The sequence below is a fragment of the Lissotriton helveticus genome, chromosome 1_1 (assembly GCF_964261635.1).
Source record: "Lissotriton helveticus chromosome 1_1, aLisHel1.1, whole genome shotgun sequence".
In the NCBI taxonomy this organism is placed as follows: Eukaryota; Metazoa; Chordata; class Amphibia; order Caudata; family Salamandridae; genus Lissotriton; species Lissotriton helveticus.
In genome coordinates this window covers 470,990,421-471,007,734 of record NC_136057.1, presented here as the reverse complement: position 1 = coordinate 471,007,734, position 17,314 = coordinate 470,990,421, and the positions used below count along the sequence as shown (strand labels likewise).

The 17,314-nt window shown below is 43.6% G+C and overlaps 1 protein-coding gene across 7 annotated transcripts in view; it reads right to left on the bottom strand.

Moving 5' to 3' along the window:
- Positions 1 to 17,314, bottom strand: part of TTLL1 (TTL family tubulin polyglutamylase complex subunit L1) — a 408,294-nt gene that overhangs the window by 225,294 nt on the left and 165,686 nt on the right. For all 7 annotated transcript variants that reach the window (XR_013606910.1, XM_078673886.1, XM_078673881.1 and 4 more), the window contains one exon: positions 5,073 to 5,253. Coding sequence is in view for 6 of the 7 variants with exons in the window: in XM_078673886.1 (XP_078530012.1) it covers positions 5,073 to 5,253 (181 nt within the window). In the remaining variant the exon portion in view is untranslated. The remainder of the gene's footprint in view (positions 1 to 5,072; positions 5,254 to 17,314) is intronic.

Here is a 17,314-nt window from a genome sequence, read left to right as displayed (position 1 = left end):
ACTTATTAGTAATTAATTTGTGCAGTAGCATTACACCCTGATCTGGTCCTGAAGAAAGCCGGATAATGCTTCCTCCTGGCTGAAACATGTCGACCGTCTTGCACAGCGCTACTGGGTAGTCATATTGTCAGACTATCAGGCGTGGTTTTAACTTTTGATACCAGAACTATATCTATTAAACATAATTTTTGTTCTGATAATTTCACTCACTTTCACGCACTGCACCTCATCAGCAACCAAAATTGAGAAACCCTCCGGTTGGAGACAACATTTGGTATCCACAACTGCACCGTCACATGATGGGCTGGGTGTTGTCTGGATCCATAATCTAATCTCATGTGATGATACTCCGCCAATTGGGTGGTCTGATGAGAAATTCTCAGCCTCTGGCTACTCTTTTTGGTTAGCTGCTAGTCTCTTAGTTTTGCCTATAACTCTGTTTTAGGACACACCTGTTTATTTTGTGACCCAGATATTCCTTTTTGTAGTTATAATTACCTCGAAGTCACATGACTCTGTTGTATGCTGCATTGAGAAGGGGGCATATGAATTTTAGTGATGTGATACTGTTTTAATCATACCTACCTGATAGATAAAATCTTGTGTTCTAATGTAATTAATGTTCACAATGATATTCTATGTGGAATTACATGAAATAGCAAGTGTTTTCACCACTCGACCGTAGTATACTTATATGAAAAACTACGAGTCTGTTGCTTATGTTTACTGTGTAACCCGTCACGTGACTTACTTGCACTGAAAAGTTTAAATCACTTTGAAAAATTTTATTCAAATGCTAGTGACCAAGCCTGCAGGTCAGGCGAAACGAGTCTAGCACTATCCAGCTGACATTAAAATATTTTGCACAGACACGGCGTCATTTGCTTTCTTTTGCAAGATTGGAAGTGTTGGTGAATATATATATATATAGATATATATATATATATACACATATATATATATATACACACACACATATATATATATATAAACACACACACATATATATATATATATATATATATATATATATATATATATAATGCTCAGTGAATGTTCTTAAATGTGCAACAGAATTCACATTGCATTTTATATCATTCGTCACAAGTTGTTTTTTTTCTTCAAAATGATCAGAAAAGTGTATCTTCAGCTCTTCCTGGGAGTTTCGCGTGAGATGTGCTAGAATTATCCAAAGTGAAAGCCACTGGCTTCCAGGAGGTCCTTATCAGCGTAGGAATACCTTAACAGACAGGTAGCAACCTTCTTCAAGTATAGATGTGAACCAACAACAATTTCGTTGTTCAGCTATGGTATGCATCCTAGAGGCCACCTGAGAAACTTAGAAAAACACTTGTGTTGTTAAGAAAGTTTAGTTAGGGGCTATAAGGGAGGAGCGGGTTACTGAAAACTGATTTTATCTTTAGATGCAATAAATTACTGAAATACCATCAGAAAGTTGCAATTTGTTTTAATATTGTATTAATTTATTCTTATAGCTACATCTACAGTAGTTTGGTTTTCTATTTTTTGCTGAACACCGATGCCGATGCTCTTGCTCCGCCGGGTACTTGAAGCATTGGAAGCTGCCGGATGGGCTTGTACCTCTCTATATTTGAAGCAGGCTGCCAGTGGCGGGTTCACTGCCATCGTAATGACCCCCTCAGTTAATAATATAAGAGCTGGCTCAACAAAAGCATTAAAAAAAGAGAAATTAGAGAAATGTTTTAGATCAGAAACAATAATAGGATTATTAGAATTAATTTAAATGAACTAATTTGTGGTGAGTTTATACCCCCATGAGGGAGAAGAGAGCCAATGTAATTATGAGGTCCTATGATACCTTTGTAATAAAGTTAAAATGTTTTCCAACAATGCAAGGCAAGAATGGTAAAAAAAAACTTTCACCAAAATAGTGAACTGTTGAGAGAAACTAAAAAAAGAAAATAAAGGAGTATGTAAATAACGCTTTTCAGTAAAATAATGAAAAAGGGGTTTCCCTAATTGATAACTATAATAAACAAAAATGGAAAGATATGAGGAATTTAGACTACAAAGAAAAATAGAAGATTTGGGAAAATGTAATAATCCTTAAAGAAAAAAATGATAAAGCATTTGGGATTTTAATTTGCTATAACTTGGGACAACTAACTGTGGTACATATATCTGAAATAAATTGGGTCAATTTTACATCCCAGATGTATAGTCTAAATGCGTAGCTGGAGATTCTCTACAAAGACATGTATTTCAACAGATATGAAATCGAAGGTTGGAGCCAAGATTCAAGAAACATTCTTTTGAAACATCTATCAAATTATTTGGAGGAGTGTGTTAAGTCAGAATTAATTTTACAAATTAATCAAATTGGTGCTAGACCAAATCACCTGACTTTAGATATTTGTGTTGCTTCAACATTTCTAGCACAAAAATACATTAAGCCCAAAAGAGGATATTTATATGCTGCATTTGTAGACTTCTATAGTACATACAACTCTATATATCGAAACAGGCTGTCTACGAAAATGGGAACATGGGGTATACCACTGGGTCTACTAATATCAATAATAGAACCCCACAATGGAGCATAGACCCCTGGACATTGAAGTGTGAATGGTGCAGTAACAGAGTACTGATACCCCAAAAGGCCTGAAACAGGGTTGTATTTTGGTCTTGTATACTAAAATTAGCTACATCCCATATTCAAAGTTTTTTTTAAAGTAGATGATACAATCATCTTGGATGTAACCCCAAGAGGGCTTAAAAGGTTACTGGATATACTTTCTGAATATTGTAACAAAAATGATCTAAACATTTATCTAGCTAAAATAAAGATGATAATATTGAAGAAAATTAGAACTAAAAATAAATTTTGCTGTAAAATAAATTATGATACTTTAGTAAAAGTAAACACCAGCATCTACTTGGGGGTTACATTTTCTTTGAATTTGAACTTTAAGGCTAATGTGTATAATGTGATGATTCATGCTTATATTATGGCAAGTGCTTTGGGGGAACTGGATACCAAGTTAGATTCTTCATGATGGAATTCCTTTATAATTTTTCATTTTCTCATAATCCCATTTCCAGTATGATTTCTTAATTTCAGGTGCAATTCTCAGCCAACCCAGGCTAAAAACGCAAAACAGAGTATTCATATTCAAACCTCTTACACTGTACTGCAGAACATTAGCGCCACGGCACAGGACCTTCTTGAACTTTTCAGAAATAAAGCAATCAACCTCATGACTTAGGGCTAGATGTAGGTAATTGAAATTTACAGATTCTAAAATACAGAATTTTACCGATTCGGTAATTACCGAAGCCAGGAGGCCCATAAGAATGAATGTGAATTACCAAATCGGTAAATACCAATTCGGTAAAATAGGGAAAGCTTCAAGGGTGACAGGGTGTCACATTGACACCCTGTTGCACCCCTGAATAGAGGATGTGTGCACATGTGGCACACATACATTCCCTAAGGGCATGTATGTCTGCCACATGGCACTGTTGAAATGCATAGATTTGCATTTTCAAACGTATTCGGTATTTACCACCAACTAATAGATGGTGGTAAATAACGAATCCTTAAAGCACAACAGCACTCTTAAAAGTGCTTCCTCCATGTCATTTACCGATTCGGTAAATACCGAATCGGTAAATGATGATTCGGTAAATACCGATTAGTTATTTACCGAATCCTCCCCTACATCACAATTGGCTCAATACCGGTCGGTAAACCTGAAATTTACAGAATTTCGGGTTTACCGACCGGTAATGGGCCACCTACATCGGGCCCTTAGTGCTTCATGGATTATTCTGAGTACTAAACCACAGCGAGTATTTATTTTGGAAGACTTTGATTAGGAGTATTGTCAATAAAAGTGAAGTAAAGTCAACAACAAAATACTTGTAACAGTGACTGTAGTGTGGTGATCAAGACATGGTCTATCCAGGATCTTACCATCAATGTAAAGAGTGACAGTGGAAACTGAGGGACTACTTCACAAGACATTTGGAGCAAGTAATTTAAATGCAAATGAGACGTTCTGATTGATTGTATTACAACAAATGAATATTGGTGCAGATTGCAATTCACAAAATCTACCACGTGGCCATATTTTCTGCAGTTGTATGTTGAGGTAAGGGGGAACAAACGCAGAGAAGCTGCTTGTGTGGTCATTAGGAATTTTTAGAACACCTACCACGTCAGAACTCTGTGAAATTTAGGGAAAGGATTTCTAAAGATGTTAAATCCCATTTGGGACAAAAAAATGGGGAATGTTTCAAATTTCTGCCAAATGCTATATCTGTGTATTTCCTCGTTGAGACAATTTGCCTCCTTGAGACAATTTGCAGGAATAAGAACATGGAAATATACAATTTCTGTAGATATCCGAAACTATTAGTCGGGATTTTATGAATCCCAATAACAAAATTCCATACAATTGTTGGTGTAAATCTACAAAGCAGATTTGTTTATAAGAAAATGTACTCTGAGTATTGTTATCTCACTCCTTAGCTGAGATTTTCCGATCCTTTAGAAATATCACTGACTAATCCAAATGAAGGAAACACTGCTTTAATCATTATTCACTTTTTAAAACTTTGATGTTCAACAAATGGTTTACACTATAGCAACACTCCCATGATCGTTCTTCACTGTATCTATAGATCATCTGAAGGCAGACGTTGTTCTTTAAGGGTTAAAACCTTTTGTTTTAAAATGCAACAGCTACAGATAACACATTTCCAGAAAACGTCCTTGGATAAACAGTGATCCCTCTTTATGGGGCTAATATCTTACCTGAAATACTAATTTATACTTTAAATGCACGCACTCACTCTGGTTTGAAATAAGTAGTTCAACTAGAGAACATAAGTACAAATAAGTAATTTACTCAAAAGGGTGAATTATACGTTACCTGCCAAAATATTGTAGGTTTATAGTAACTTGCATATACAAACATTGCAGGTTTGTGCTACCTTGCATATACACATTTTTTGACATGGTTTAGTTGGTGTTCACCAAGTAACACGGTCAAACTATTGATTCAGTAAAGGAAAAAACTACTTACGAGGATGTCTTGCTATCTCTAGACCACTTCTTAATTTGGGAGAGTTTATTTATGAGAAAAATTCCTTTCCCTTGAGCTTTGCCACAGGGCTTCATAATCCAGGTGCTAGATGGGTTTTTTCTGAATTCTTCTACAAACAAGTTGTAGTCGGCTGGTAGCATAAAAGTGACAGGCACAAAATCTACATTAAAAAAATAAACATGAAATGTATTTTGATGGAAATGCAATAACCTGAAAACAAAATGTTGATTTACTACAGAGCAATGTAGAAAAAAAAGAGGATTTTCACATTGTGATTACAAAGAATTAATTAACTTTTAAAAAACATCAAATATTTTTCCTTGGAAAAGTGACTATTACATATAAAACTGGTTAAAAGCCAAAATAATATAACAGGATAATAACTAATGGTATAAAACTGCAAGCAACTGAATACACACAAAAATATGTATAAGCATACGTGTCTGCATGTTTGGCTAAATATTGAATGGATAAACTTTGTTGAAGAGGGATTATGGTTCTTTATTCATGATAAAGAACCTAAAATGAAGGGAAACTGAAATTCTTCCCATTTTGTGAGCAACACGATCATAACTATTTTCAGTGTGCAGCTCATGACCTCACACTGCGATAGACTGCGGTGACCAGACCTTACGTGGATGATAACCATGGTGTTATGAATTGTTCTTCATATTTACAGCATATCAAATGATTCACAAATCGGCATTTCTGATATATTTTATTCAACTACCTTGATTTTCCCAATGTTACAGTTACATTAACTTACTAGATTACATTTAGGGGTCCACTTAGAATATTAGTGTTTTTTCCCGGTCTCACTTAACATCTTATGATGTAAAGATCCTAGCAAATAATATGCTTTTCCGCATATATGACTTGTTTCGTTCCAATCTTGACCAATTTTTTTAAGCAATCCTTAGTAATGCCAGTGGTAAAGTCCCTTCAATTTATTCCTGAAGAGCCTTCAGTGGGCTGATGCATGTCAACAGAAAGTCTCACCTCTCCCTTCTGTTTGTTTTCTTTGAATTGCTTAATTTGGACTACATCCATGGCATTGGCTACTTAGATTTTTCAGTGGCTAGTGGCAGAATATTATTCAGCTCTTCCTCTACTTCTTGCAAGTAAAAGGTACCTTGCTATGGCTTTGTGCAAGTGGTCAGACTCGCTAAGTGATCTGAAGACAGACTTGAACATTTAACATTTTTCTTAGCCTAGAAATGTCCCAAGAAAATATTTGCTCACAGATTTATTGGCATGTAGAATGTAATTCATGAATATGATTCTCATTAGTTCTGGTGTGGCAGGAGTGTGCAGGGAGGGTGCTTACCTTTAAGTAAATATAGGGCTATTTTCTCAATCTTTTTATGGTAATTCAGTGCTCTTAAACAACTTATAAACTTCACATGTGTGACTGTTGTCCATGTGTATTCTTGTATATTTGTGTACTCAAGCACAGTACACCTCACTGTTAGGGGGGTATTCAATATTTCAAGCTAGTCTACAGAATTGCAGGCAAAGCCAACCAGGTCTAACTTTTGGGACCCACAGTGAGTGAGAAGGGGCCAAATGATGAAGAATGTTTCTTCAGTAAGTGAGGCTACTGTCCTTTTTAGGAAACACCCCAAATAGGGATCAATGAGTGCATGTTAATGCACCCTATATGAATGTAGGTGGACCCAGTATCTTTCTTAAAATTATTAATTTACTCTTTTCTTGTCACTTATCATGCTGTTGAGAATGCACCAGTCACACTATATATTAACTTATCTCTCACTTAGCCTTGTCGTGAGGGTATGCCTCGTAGATGAGGCAGCATGAGTTTAATTTCAATTTCCAAACCATCTACATAGGTTATCTTTAAAGCGAAGAAACAAGCAGTCTCGAGCAGCAAACAAATTGTATTCTAATATTTTCATTTTTCGCAATATGACTACTGCAGTACAATAGACATGTGGGTCGGCACAATCAGTATCACTACTATTGTGAGCGCTGCTATATTAAAAGGAAAGAAGGCCGACAAAGCCAGTACCTGCTTTTGCTCACCCTTTACATAGTCCGCTCATTCACAAACAATTTCCATTTAAACATTTTACAAATATGAATAGACTCCACTCCGGATGTATGTCCGTATCACAGCACGCCCTTGTCTGCTATATATTCAAAAATCCCCAACTTATCCCCCCTCCCTCCAGTCCTTCTAACTTCATATAGTAGCGTCCGAGGGCACCTTGTTGCCTCAGGCTTGTCATACCACATCATTTATTAACAACAACATAGTTACTTCTTGGGTTAGATTGACAACGACACTTGTTCATCGGTATGCATTCTTGACACTGTGATTATCCCTATGAGGTGGGTTTGGAATTTTACACTTTTTATTGCGAGCCAGTTCTAGCATCTGCAGCATCTAAGTCTTGCGCTTTAAGAGTTTCCAGCATAACATCCTACTCCAGTGCTATCGGGTTTTACGTAAGCCCCTGACCTCCTCCCGTCTGATGACCGCGCTAGCTGCACTACCCAATCGAACCAGTTCGCTATGCCACGTGTGTACGGAAGGTGATTTCTTGGATTTCCACCGCATGGTGATGGCCCGTATTGCTAAGATGAGCGACAGGTTCACAAACCTATATTGCACTTTGTGTTTAGTGGAGGACTTGTGGAGACCCAGGATACATTCTTCCAGGGTGTTGGTTATGTCCCTTTGTCTGGCTGTGTGTGTATAGCGTCTGACCAAGTCCCAAAACACCCGTAGGTGTGGGCATGCCCACACCATATGAACTATATCAGCTCCCACCCAGTGACATCTAGGGCAGCAGTGTTGCGTTTGCAGGAACAATCTGTCCAGTCTATGAGTGGTGAGATATGCCCGGTGTAATATCGTGGTTTGAATATATTTGAATTTTGTGTTCCTCGTTATTTTCCTAGGATGTTCCAGAATTCTCTCCCATTCTTTGTCTTCTAGGGCTCGCTCTATGTCATCCGACCATGCGGTTCATAGAGTAGTAAGGGCTATCCCCGCATGGGCACGAATCCCTACCTACAACCATTTAATTAAGTGTTTGCCCCTTCCCATATAATAAAGTGCTTTAACCAGTTCATGCGTAGATGGTTCTTGCCGGTGTGGGGCCCAGTGTACCTTTACATATTGTAGTAGCGCTGCATGTAATCTATACAAATGATCTGGCACCCCGGTCTCTCTAATAATGTTACCATAGTCCAGCAGCTGTCCGTCATGGAACAAGTCCGACACCGTGCTAACCCCTGCTTCGAGTCAGGGAGCTATAGTGCGCATCGTTATTCGTCCAGTCGCTAGTGGTATTCCTAGTAATGGGATGTTGCCTGCATAGGCAGGGTGTGGGCATGTATAGTAGAGTGACGCTTTCCAACACTGTAGTGCCGTGTGTAGCAGGGGAGGAAGATCCTGGGGGAGTTTGCAGCGTGGCAATAACAGTGTATGTAAGGCTCCTCTTGCGATATCATGCTCAGTCTTACCTATTTCCTGCAAATTACGCTCAGCCGTCCAGAAGGACAACCACTGTAGTTGGCAAGCATAGTAGTATTGTATTGAATTGTATTGTATTGTATGAAGGTTTTATACCGCGCATACTGTCACCCTACGGGTATCCTGGCGCTTTAGATTTTACAATATCAGACTCAGATGAAGAAGTATGCTCTGAGGTCCGGTACTACCAGCCCTCCTTTATCCGTACCAAGCTGTAGCTTTTTTAGGCTTATCCTAAGCCTGCCGGGCCCCCATAGAAGGTCGACAAGCACGGTGATTAGGAGTTTAAAAGTGGTCCGTGGGAGCACCACCGGTAAGGTGGTAAAATAGTAAAGCAAGCGTGGGAGGACCACAATTTTTGTTATAGCTACTCTTCCCATCACCAGATATTGGTAATGTGGTCCAAAAGGCAATACTAGAGTGTAGAGCTCTAATTGCTCTATGAAGGTTACCATCCAACATGTCAGTGGGCGTCCGATATACATGAATACCCAGATATTTAAAAGTTTGCAGTGCCACCTGTAATTATGTGAGCCCAAATAGGATACTCCTGGGCGTGGCCTGCTCCTGAAAGAAAAGGCATGCGATTTCGATGGATTAATGGCCAGGCCTGATATGCGTTCGAATATGGCAAATATCCCGGACAGAGGGGCTAAATCCGACTTGAGATCCCTAATGTAAAGAATAATGTTGTCTGCATAAGCAGAGAAGAGATGTATGTTGGGCTCGATCGGAATGCCCATCTCTTGTGCATCTGTACGCAGCTTTAGTGCCAAGGGTTCCAATGCCAATGTAAACAGGAGTGGTGAAAGTGGGCACCCTTGTCTCATCCCTCTAAATATAGGGTATTCAGCTGATATATGGCCTCCAGTACGGACCCTAGCAGTGGGAGCATCATATAGGAGCCGGAGCCATTTAAGATAATCATCCGGCAGTCCAAATTTCGCTAGTGCCTTGAACATGTATTACCAATTTAGAGTAGGTCTAGCGATATGCAGCCTGCATGAGCGTAACGTATGGGGCAGCCGACATTAAATATTGCAATCTACTGGTATTTAAGGACGTGCTCCAGGCTGGCAAGAAACCCGTTTGGTCTATATGGATCAGCTTATTCAGGATGGGCAGGAGCCTATTTGCCAGTACCTTACTAGGTATTTTATATTCCGTGGCTAGTAACTTGCCATGTCAGTAAGATCCTTCCCCGGTTTCAGAAGAGAGACCACCAGTGCTTGTGCCGTGGTGAGGGGCAGTGTTCCCTTCACCAGCGCCGTGTTATATAGGATCTCTAATTGAGGCAGACTAGAGTCCATGAAGATGTCATAAAATTCTGCAGGTAACCCGTCCAGCCCAGGGGTCTTATTACGAGGGAGCCCTTTAATTGCCATCCTGATTTCTGCTTTTGTAATGGGGCCCGATAGGTCTTTCAGGGCTGCTGAAGTCGGTTGTGGGTTTGGCAATGCGTGGAGGAAGTCGTCTATTCTCTTGTCCCCACTAGCTGTAGGCTTGCTGTACAATGTAGCATAATATTGGCAGAAGGCAGCATTAATGTCGTTCTGGGTATGTGCCTTGTTAACTGTCATGGTAGTAATTCCGTTAATCACAATGGCTGGGGGATCATCACGCAATAATTTAGCTAACAGTGCCCCCGATTTGTCCGCCTCGGAATGGCAACTCTGTGTTTAGCGTTGGTGGTCTATGACTCGTAGTGATTCTAACAATTCCGCGTGTTTGAAGCGGGCTTCCTGGAGTGGTGCCTGTTTCTCCCTGTCATGTGCAGCCTCCTGTTCTAACCTATCCATCTTTTGTTCTGTTTTCGTAAGGGACTTATGCACCTCCTGCCTAGCTCCCACTGTCGCACTTATGGCCCTCCCGCCTATGACCGCCTTAAAAGCGACGCATTCAATTAAACCATCAGAAGCTGTATTACTATTTCCCGCAAAATAATGTGCAATAGTGTTGGGCAGTACGTAACACTGTGTCCTCTAGCAGCTGTGGCCATAATCTCCACGTGGGGACCGGAGTAGGTATCCTACCCCATGTGACAGTTATCTCCAGTGCGTTATGGTCCGAAAAGGTTTTTGCTAGATACGTTGCATATGTGACCTGCATTGCAATCGTGTTTGAGCAGTAAATTCTATCTATTCTAGTATGTAGCAAATGGACCGGGGAGTAAAACGAGTATTCCCTATGTGTTGGGTGTCGCATTCTCCACACATCGCACAATGCCCAGTCCTCTGCCCAGTGTGCCATTCAAAGGGGGAAGGGACCTGTCTAAAGCAACATCCATGATTGTGTTACAATTCCCGCCTATAATCCAGGATGCATCTCCCATCCAGTCAATGCTAAGTTCAAGGTAATTCAAAAACCCTCTTGCTCAGTATTCAGCGCATATGTGCTGCCCAACACGACTTGTTGACCATCCAGGGACCCCGCAGAAATATATATCGTCCCTGTTTGTCTACTTTTTGTTCTAGTGCTGTAAAGGGCACGCCATGCCTGATCCATATAGTGACACCACATGCATATCCAGAGTAATTAGTAGAGAAAACCTGCCCCCTCCATTTCTTGCGGAGGTTTGCTGCCTCCTGTTCTAACATATGAGATTCTTGCAAATACACTATGTGTGCTTTACACCTTTGCAATTGAGCGTGTATTCTATGGCGTTTCTGCATCGAACCCAAACCACTTAATCAATCGACAAATCAATCATGCCATTTGTATTGCGCACTACTCACCCGGGAGGGTCTCAAGGCGCTTGGGGGGAGGGGGTATGCTACTGCTCGAACAGCCAGGTCTTGATTTGTTTCCTGAAGGCGAGATGGTCCTGGGTCAGCCGAAGGTGGATGGGGAGGGAGTTCCAAGTCTTGGCAGCCAGGTAAGAGACTTTCCAAGTGATTATGTTATATTGGCAAAGTGTATGCATTGCCTTAGTAGAGTGGTCCTGAGGACAGGTTGTGTCATATATGTGTGAGTGGTAAGCCGCCTCATATTAAACAAGTGAGCAGACAGACCAAGAAGAACAAAACCCACCCTCTCCCCTCAGGAAGCGACCACACTCGACTCATCATATGACCACCCCGCAAACCCCTACCCTAAGGCCGCACTTCGCTCTCAGAAAGTGATCCCACTTACCTGAGCACAGGTCCCCCTGCTGAACTCCTCACCCAAATTCACGATTCAAGTAATTACAGGAGTTGGTAGGGATCATCCCCCCCTAGAGTCCTTAGACCCCTAGAGTCCTTAGACCCCCAGTGCACCTAACCTCCTTACCTAGAGACCAACCCAGCAAATTGGAGCCCGAAGAAGAACCCCCCATTAAATGCATGCTCATCAACAGCAGATCTGCTTCCAAACATGCAACAGAAATTAGCAAAAGGTATTCTCTCCCATGACCTAGATGTAGCTTTCATCACTGAAACCTGGCTCAACACCCTGTACTACCCCAACATGGACTTGCTGGTGCCGCCCGGATTTACAATAATCCACAAAGATAGACATGAGCAGAGAGGCGGAGGAATAGCAATCATTCATAAAAGTGACTTCTCCATCACGGAAAGCTCCTCGTGCCTCTATAGCTCCTTCGAATGCCTTTCAGTCAACATCAAATCATGCACGAACAGATCGCTACTTTGCCATCTCCTGTACCACCCTCCAGGCTACTCCAACGAATTCGGAGCGCAGCTCTCGGACCTGATCATCCAATGCGCACTCAGAAACGCCAACAGCATAATTCTGGGCGACCTCAACATAAGATGGAATGAAATAAAAAACCCGCTCATTCAATCTCTCAACAGCCTCCTGCTAGATAACCGTTTGACCCAACACTGCTCAGAAGAAACACACCACAGAGGAGCGATCCTTGTCGAAATCCTTTCGGATAGAAACACAATCACTACTGACTATATCATTCCCGTGGACTAGTCAGACCACCACATTATTATTTTCCATATCAACCATCCGGCCCTAACTCAACCCCCTAAACAGGCCCCTCCCAAAAGGGTCAGGAACACAGCTCAAGTCCCTCGGGCCAAACTAGAAGAAGGGCTAAGCACACTCCTCCATAGCACGACGGAGCACCTCTCAACCACCAAACTCACCTCTCTCTACCACTCCAACATGACGCTCACCTTGGACCTCCTGGTGCCCCTGAAACTAAAAAAAACCAGAAGCACCCCCTCCAAGTCCTGGTTTACCACCGACATCAATGATGAAAGAAGACAGCTTAAAACCTTAGAAAGAATCTGGAGGAACAATCCCTCCTCCCTCCACCGTGATCAACTCAAGGCAGCACGCAGAAACGACAAAAAGCACATCAGGAACAAAAAGACAACTTTCTTCTGCTCCGCGTTAGACAACGCAAAAAACCGCACCACAGAACTCTTTAATATCATTAGGAGCCAAACATCCAAACCAATGACATCTGACATAGTGGCATCCAAAGAACAATGCAACAACTTTGCCAGCTTTTTCAACGAAAAAAAAATTGCCATGATCGATCTCTCTCTCAGCACAAATACCTCCCGTCACTCGGAGATCAAGATGCCAGCAATCAAGGACAGCTCCCCAGTGAACACACCTAATCACTGGTCCTCCTTCACCCCCATCCAGGAATCAGAAATAGTCAATCTGATCGCCTCCGCCAAACCTTCATTGAAATGACGGTCCTAAACTGGTTCTCCTCTTTTCTTCACAACCGCTCGCAAAGAATAAAAATTAATAACTTTGAATCTGACCCCCTTCCCATCAGCAGAGGAGTTCCACAAGGGTCAGTACTGTATCCCCAACTTTTCAACATCTACATGGAACCCCTCACCACACTACTCAGGAACTACAACATCCCCTTTCCACCTCTATGCGGATGACACACAGCTTTATCTGGAAACCACCTCTATTGACGACATACACAGACTAAATGTCACGCTCAAAGAGGTCCAACATTGGCTCACATTGAACCACCTTAAACTCAATCATGAGAAAACAGAAGTTCTCCTCATCTCCAACAGAGATGAAAACCCCCAAATCGAGGAATGGCTCAAAGCCATGGACGTCCTCAATGGCACTCTCACGCCAACGGACTCAGTGAAATCTCTAGGTATCACCCTAAACCCCAAACTGGACATGAAAAAACACATCTCAAGATCCGCCAAAAGTGCGTTTCTCAATCTGAAACTTCTATACAAAATGAAACCCTTCCTTCCCCCGAAAGACCTTCAACAGGCCACCCAGGCACTGGTGCTCTCTAGAATGGATTATGGAATCGCAGCCCTGACCGGGATAGTAAAATCTCACCTAGGACCCCTGGTAACTACCTTCAATGCCGCAGCAAGAATGGTCACAGGAACTAAGAAATTCGACCACATCTCTCCTGCACTCAAGGAACTTAAGTGACTCCCCATTGAGCAACGAGCCAGCTTCCGAACAGCTTGTCTCACACACAAAGCCCTGCACACAGGCAAACCAGAATACCTGGCTGCCAAACTCAAAAGGGCCGGCCAGTCCAGGAACCTCAGAAGTTCCAACACGCTTTTACTCATCCCACTGAAATCTCGGAAACACAAAACCACAACCAAATCTTTTGCGGGAAATGCACCCAAGATCTGGAACTCCATCCCACACCACATCAGAACGACCACCTCCTTCCTGAAATTCAAGATACTACTCAAAGCCCTCTTCCCAGAGCGCTCTCGAGCGCAACGTGAAGACCACAAGATACTACGGAAAGTGTGCGACACCGCACTATAACCTCGATCCTCGATGTGGACTGAAACAGTCATCTTAGAACTAAAATCGATGGGATTTCCCGCCGGACCGCGTCTTGTTTGATAGACATCCAACTCACTATCAGCAAACTAACTCCTCTTCATGAAACCCCTCAGCCTCGCCCCTCTTGTTCGACCACAAGATCTGTGTTGTAATTATGTCTATAATGCTTTTAAGTTTATAAGTTGCGGATTCTGTCTTTGTCAATAATGCTCATAATTGAACTTGTGAAGCGCTCTAATACCCTCGGGTCCAGCTAGCGCTATACAAAACTGCTAAATAAATAATAAATAAATAGGACTGTATCCCTTCCCAGAACTCCCAATACTTGGTCCGGTCAAGAAACTATACCGGACCATGCAACCAAACATGGCAAACAAAACTATGCCCTGTACAACAACAGCATTTGCAATTTGGGGACATCGCTAACGCCATCCATGGGGTGCATTTCACACTCCGGTACTCTGTAGAGCTCAGTTCGTGCGGAAACCCGGGCTCGGGGAAAAATGTATGCACACATCGCTGCAACATGGTTTAACAAAAGGATATTGCGTCAGTCTGATGTAAGCCTGTGGGCATTAGTGTCCTTACGGCAGTCAGCCAAACAATCCATCCGCCATTTGTGGGGTCACGGTGGGAAACAGGGCCACACTTCCCTCAGAGTCCGACTTGTGCAGTTCATCCTCGGAGGAGGCTGACTCCTCAATTAGTGTGGTCTCTCGAAACGTAGCAGCTGCTAGAAGTGCCTGCTTTTTGCCCTGCTGTTGCTGCTGTGATGTCGGGTTGTTCCGTCGAGAGTTCCCTCGAATCCGTCTATTCGGACGGGTACCAGTTAGTTCCATTCGACTGGTGTTATGTTGTGTGCTTTGGAAGGCGTTCCCTCCAACCATTCCTCGTGGTCTTCTGGGCTCTCGAAAAAATGCGTTTTGCGTTCATAAATAATTTTCAGGCGGGCCGGGAATAGACGTGCATATGTTAGGTTTAAGTCCCTCAATTTCCTTTTTACTGCCATGAAGGAGGAGCGCTGTCTCTGCACTATAAGCGTGTAGTCCGGATAGAGCGATATTCTGCTATTTTCAACATTTATCTGAGTCAGTTCTTGAGCTTTTTGCAATAGCATATCACGGTCCCTATAGTTTAACAGGCGGATGATAAGGGGCCGTGGAGGGGCACCCGGTTTAGGTTGACCTCTAGGTATCCTATGCGCTCGTTCCACGCAGTATTGGGCGGAGAGGCCCTCCGATGTGACATGTTCGCGGAACCACTGCTCCATATAGCGGGCTAAATCCATCCCTTCATATCGCTCTGGGAGGCCAATTACGCGTACGTTATTCCGTCTCGTTCTCCCTTCCGCGTCTTCTACTCGATCCATCAGGGTATGGACTTGTTTCTAGAGCTGCTGTATACGAGTAGGGTTCTAGACCTGTTGTGGAAACAGTTCTGTCAGTGCCATGGTGTTATCCTTCACCTTATCGGGTGGCTTTGCATGATCCGCTTTGAGCAACTTGAAACCGGTCGTCAGGGCACCAATTTGATGCTCGATGGCCTTCCTGGAATCACTTACCTCCTGAAGTATAAGATCCAGTTTGTCCAGGGGCATCGCATCAGCTGTAGGTGGTACACAACTGGGTGACTGTGACGCTGCACCAAAGTCCGCTCGTTCCATCCCGAGGTCCCCACCGGGCCCAGTGTCCTGCTGCTTTCCTTTATTGCGGCCCATCACCGCCGTCCCGGCCTTGCCAGTCAAGCAAAGGGCTTCCTCGTCGTGACCGAGGGGTGTGGGGGGTGGGGGGGGCGGGGCCCCCCAGTGACAGGCCAACAGCCACAATCCTTCCAATGGGGCACACAGCCAGTCACCAATGTACATACAGGTCAAGCGGTTGGCGTTCGCATCGGTTCAAACTATGGCCCTCTGTGAATATGGGTGCTGAGGGACCGGTTGTCTGTCAAGGTACCCCGTTCAGGGGCGTGACCCGCCCCGGCCTCCCACAGGTCGTCCGGGTCCACCGGAGCCGCCCCCCACAGTACAGGCACGGCGTTAGCGGGACCAGCCAGGTATGCAGTGGGGCCCGCACCCTAGTGCATGCACCTAGGGTGAGTCCTGCGCTCTGCACTCTTTCCTCACGATCGTAGTAGGGGCACCCTGCTCGCCTCACAACCAGGCCGCCGTCCTACTGCTGAGCAGGCGTGCCGCCGGGGGCTGTGACGCAGTAACTAAGCTGACCTCTCCCATCAGTATTTCTGTCCCTGGTCTTCGCTCGCCACCTGCTGCTCCTCATGCCCCTCTTGCAGCGCTGTGTTATATCGTGGGAGCGGGTCCGTCTGCACTCCAAGACTGTTCCCGGGGCATCAGCCACAGGCTACACTGCATCCCCCGGGGCCCGCCTCCAGGGCGAGGACACATTCATCGCCTCGAGGCGGTCCGCTCCACAGGTTTTGCAGCCAGGTCTGTCTTCCACGATCCGCAGATAGTTCCCTCCGGTCTTCCTCCTCAGTAAGTCCGCATGCAGTACCCGTCGTAGAGCAGCACAGCAAGTCCGCGACTCCGGGCTCCTCGTCCCCTCCCCGCCGGCGCACAGGCTCCGGACTGCGAAAGTCGTTCTATGTGGGCAGTAGCGGGCCGGTAAGCAGGTCTGATCCTCGGTGCTATCCAGCTTCACCAGGACACGTAAAAAGGAACCCCTCAGTGCGGCGTGTCAGTGAAATTTCAGGATTTCAGAGCCCGGGTTCGGAGCCCAGTTAAATGGCTGTCGCCATGTTTGGTAGTCGGCCACACCCCCTAAACCCTGCTTCGTTTTACTGTTTTCTGTGTTTTGCATTTCGGGACACTGTCTTTTGCAGCTAATTTAAGATGACAGCAAGAGCTCTCCTTGATAGCTGTTCGCCCCGTCTTGAGTACTCTTACAAAATAGTCACCCACCTTTCATGAGAGTAGACATGGAATCACGCTCACCACTCA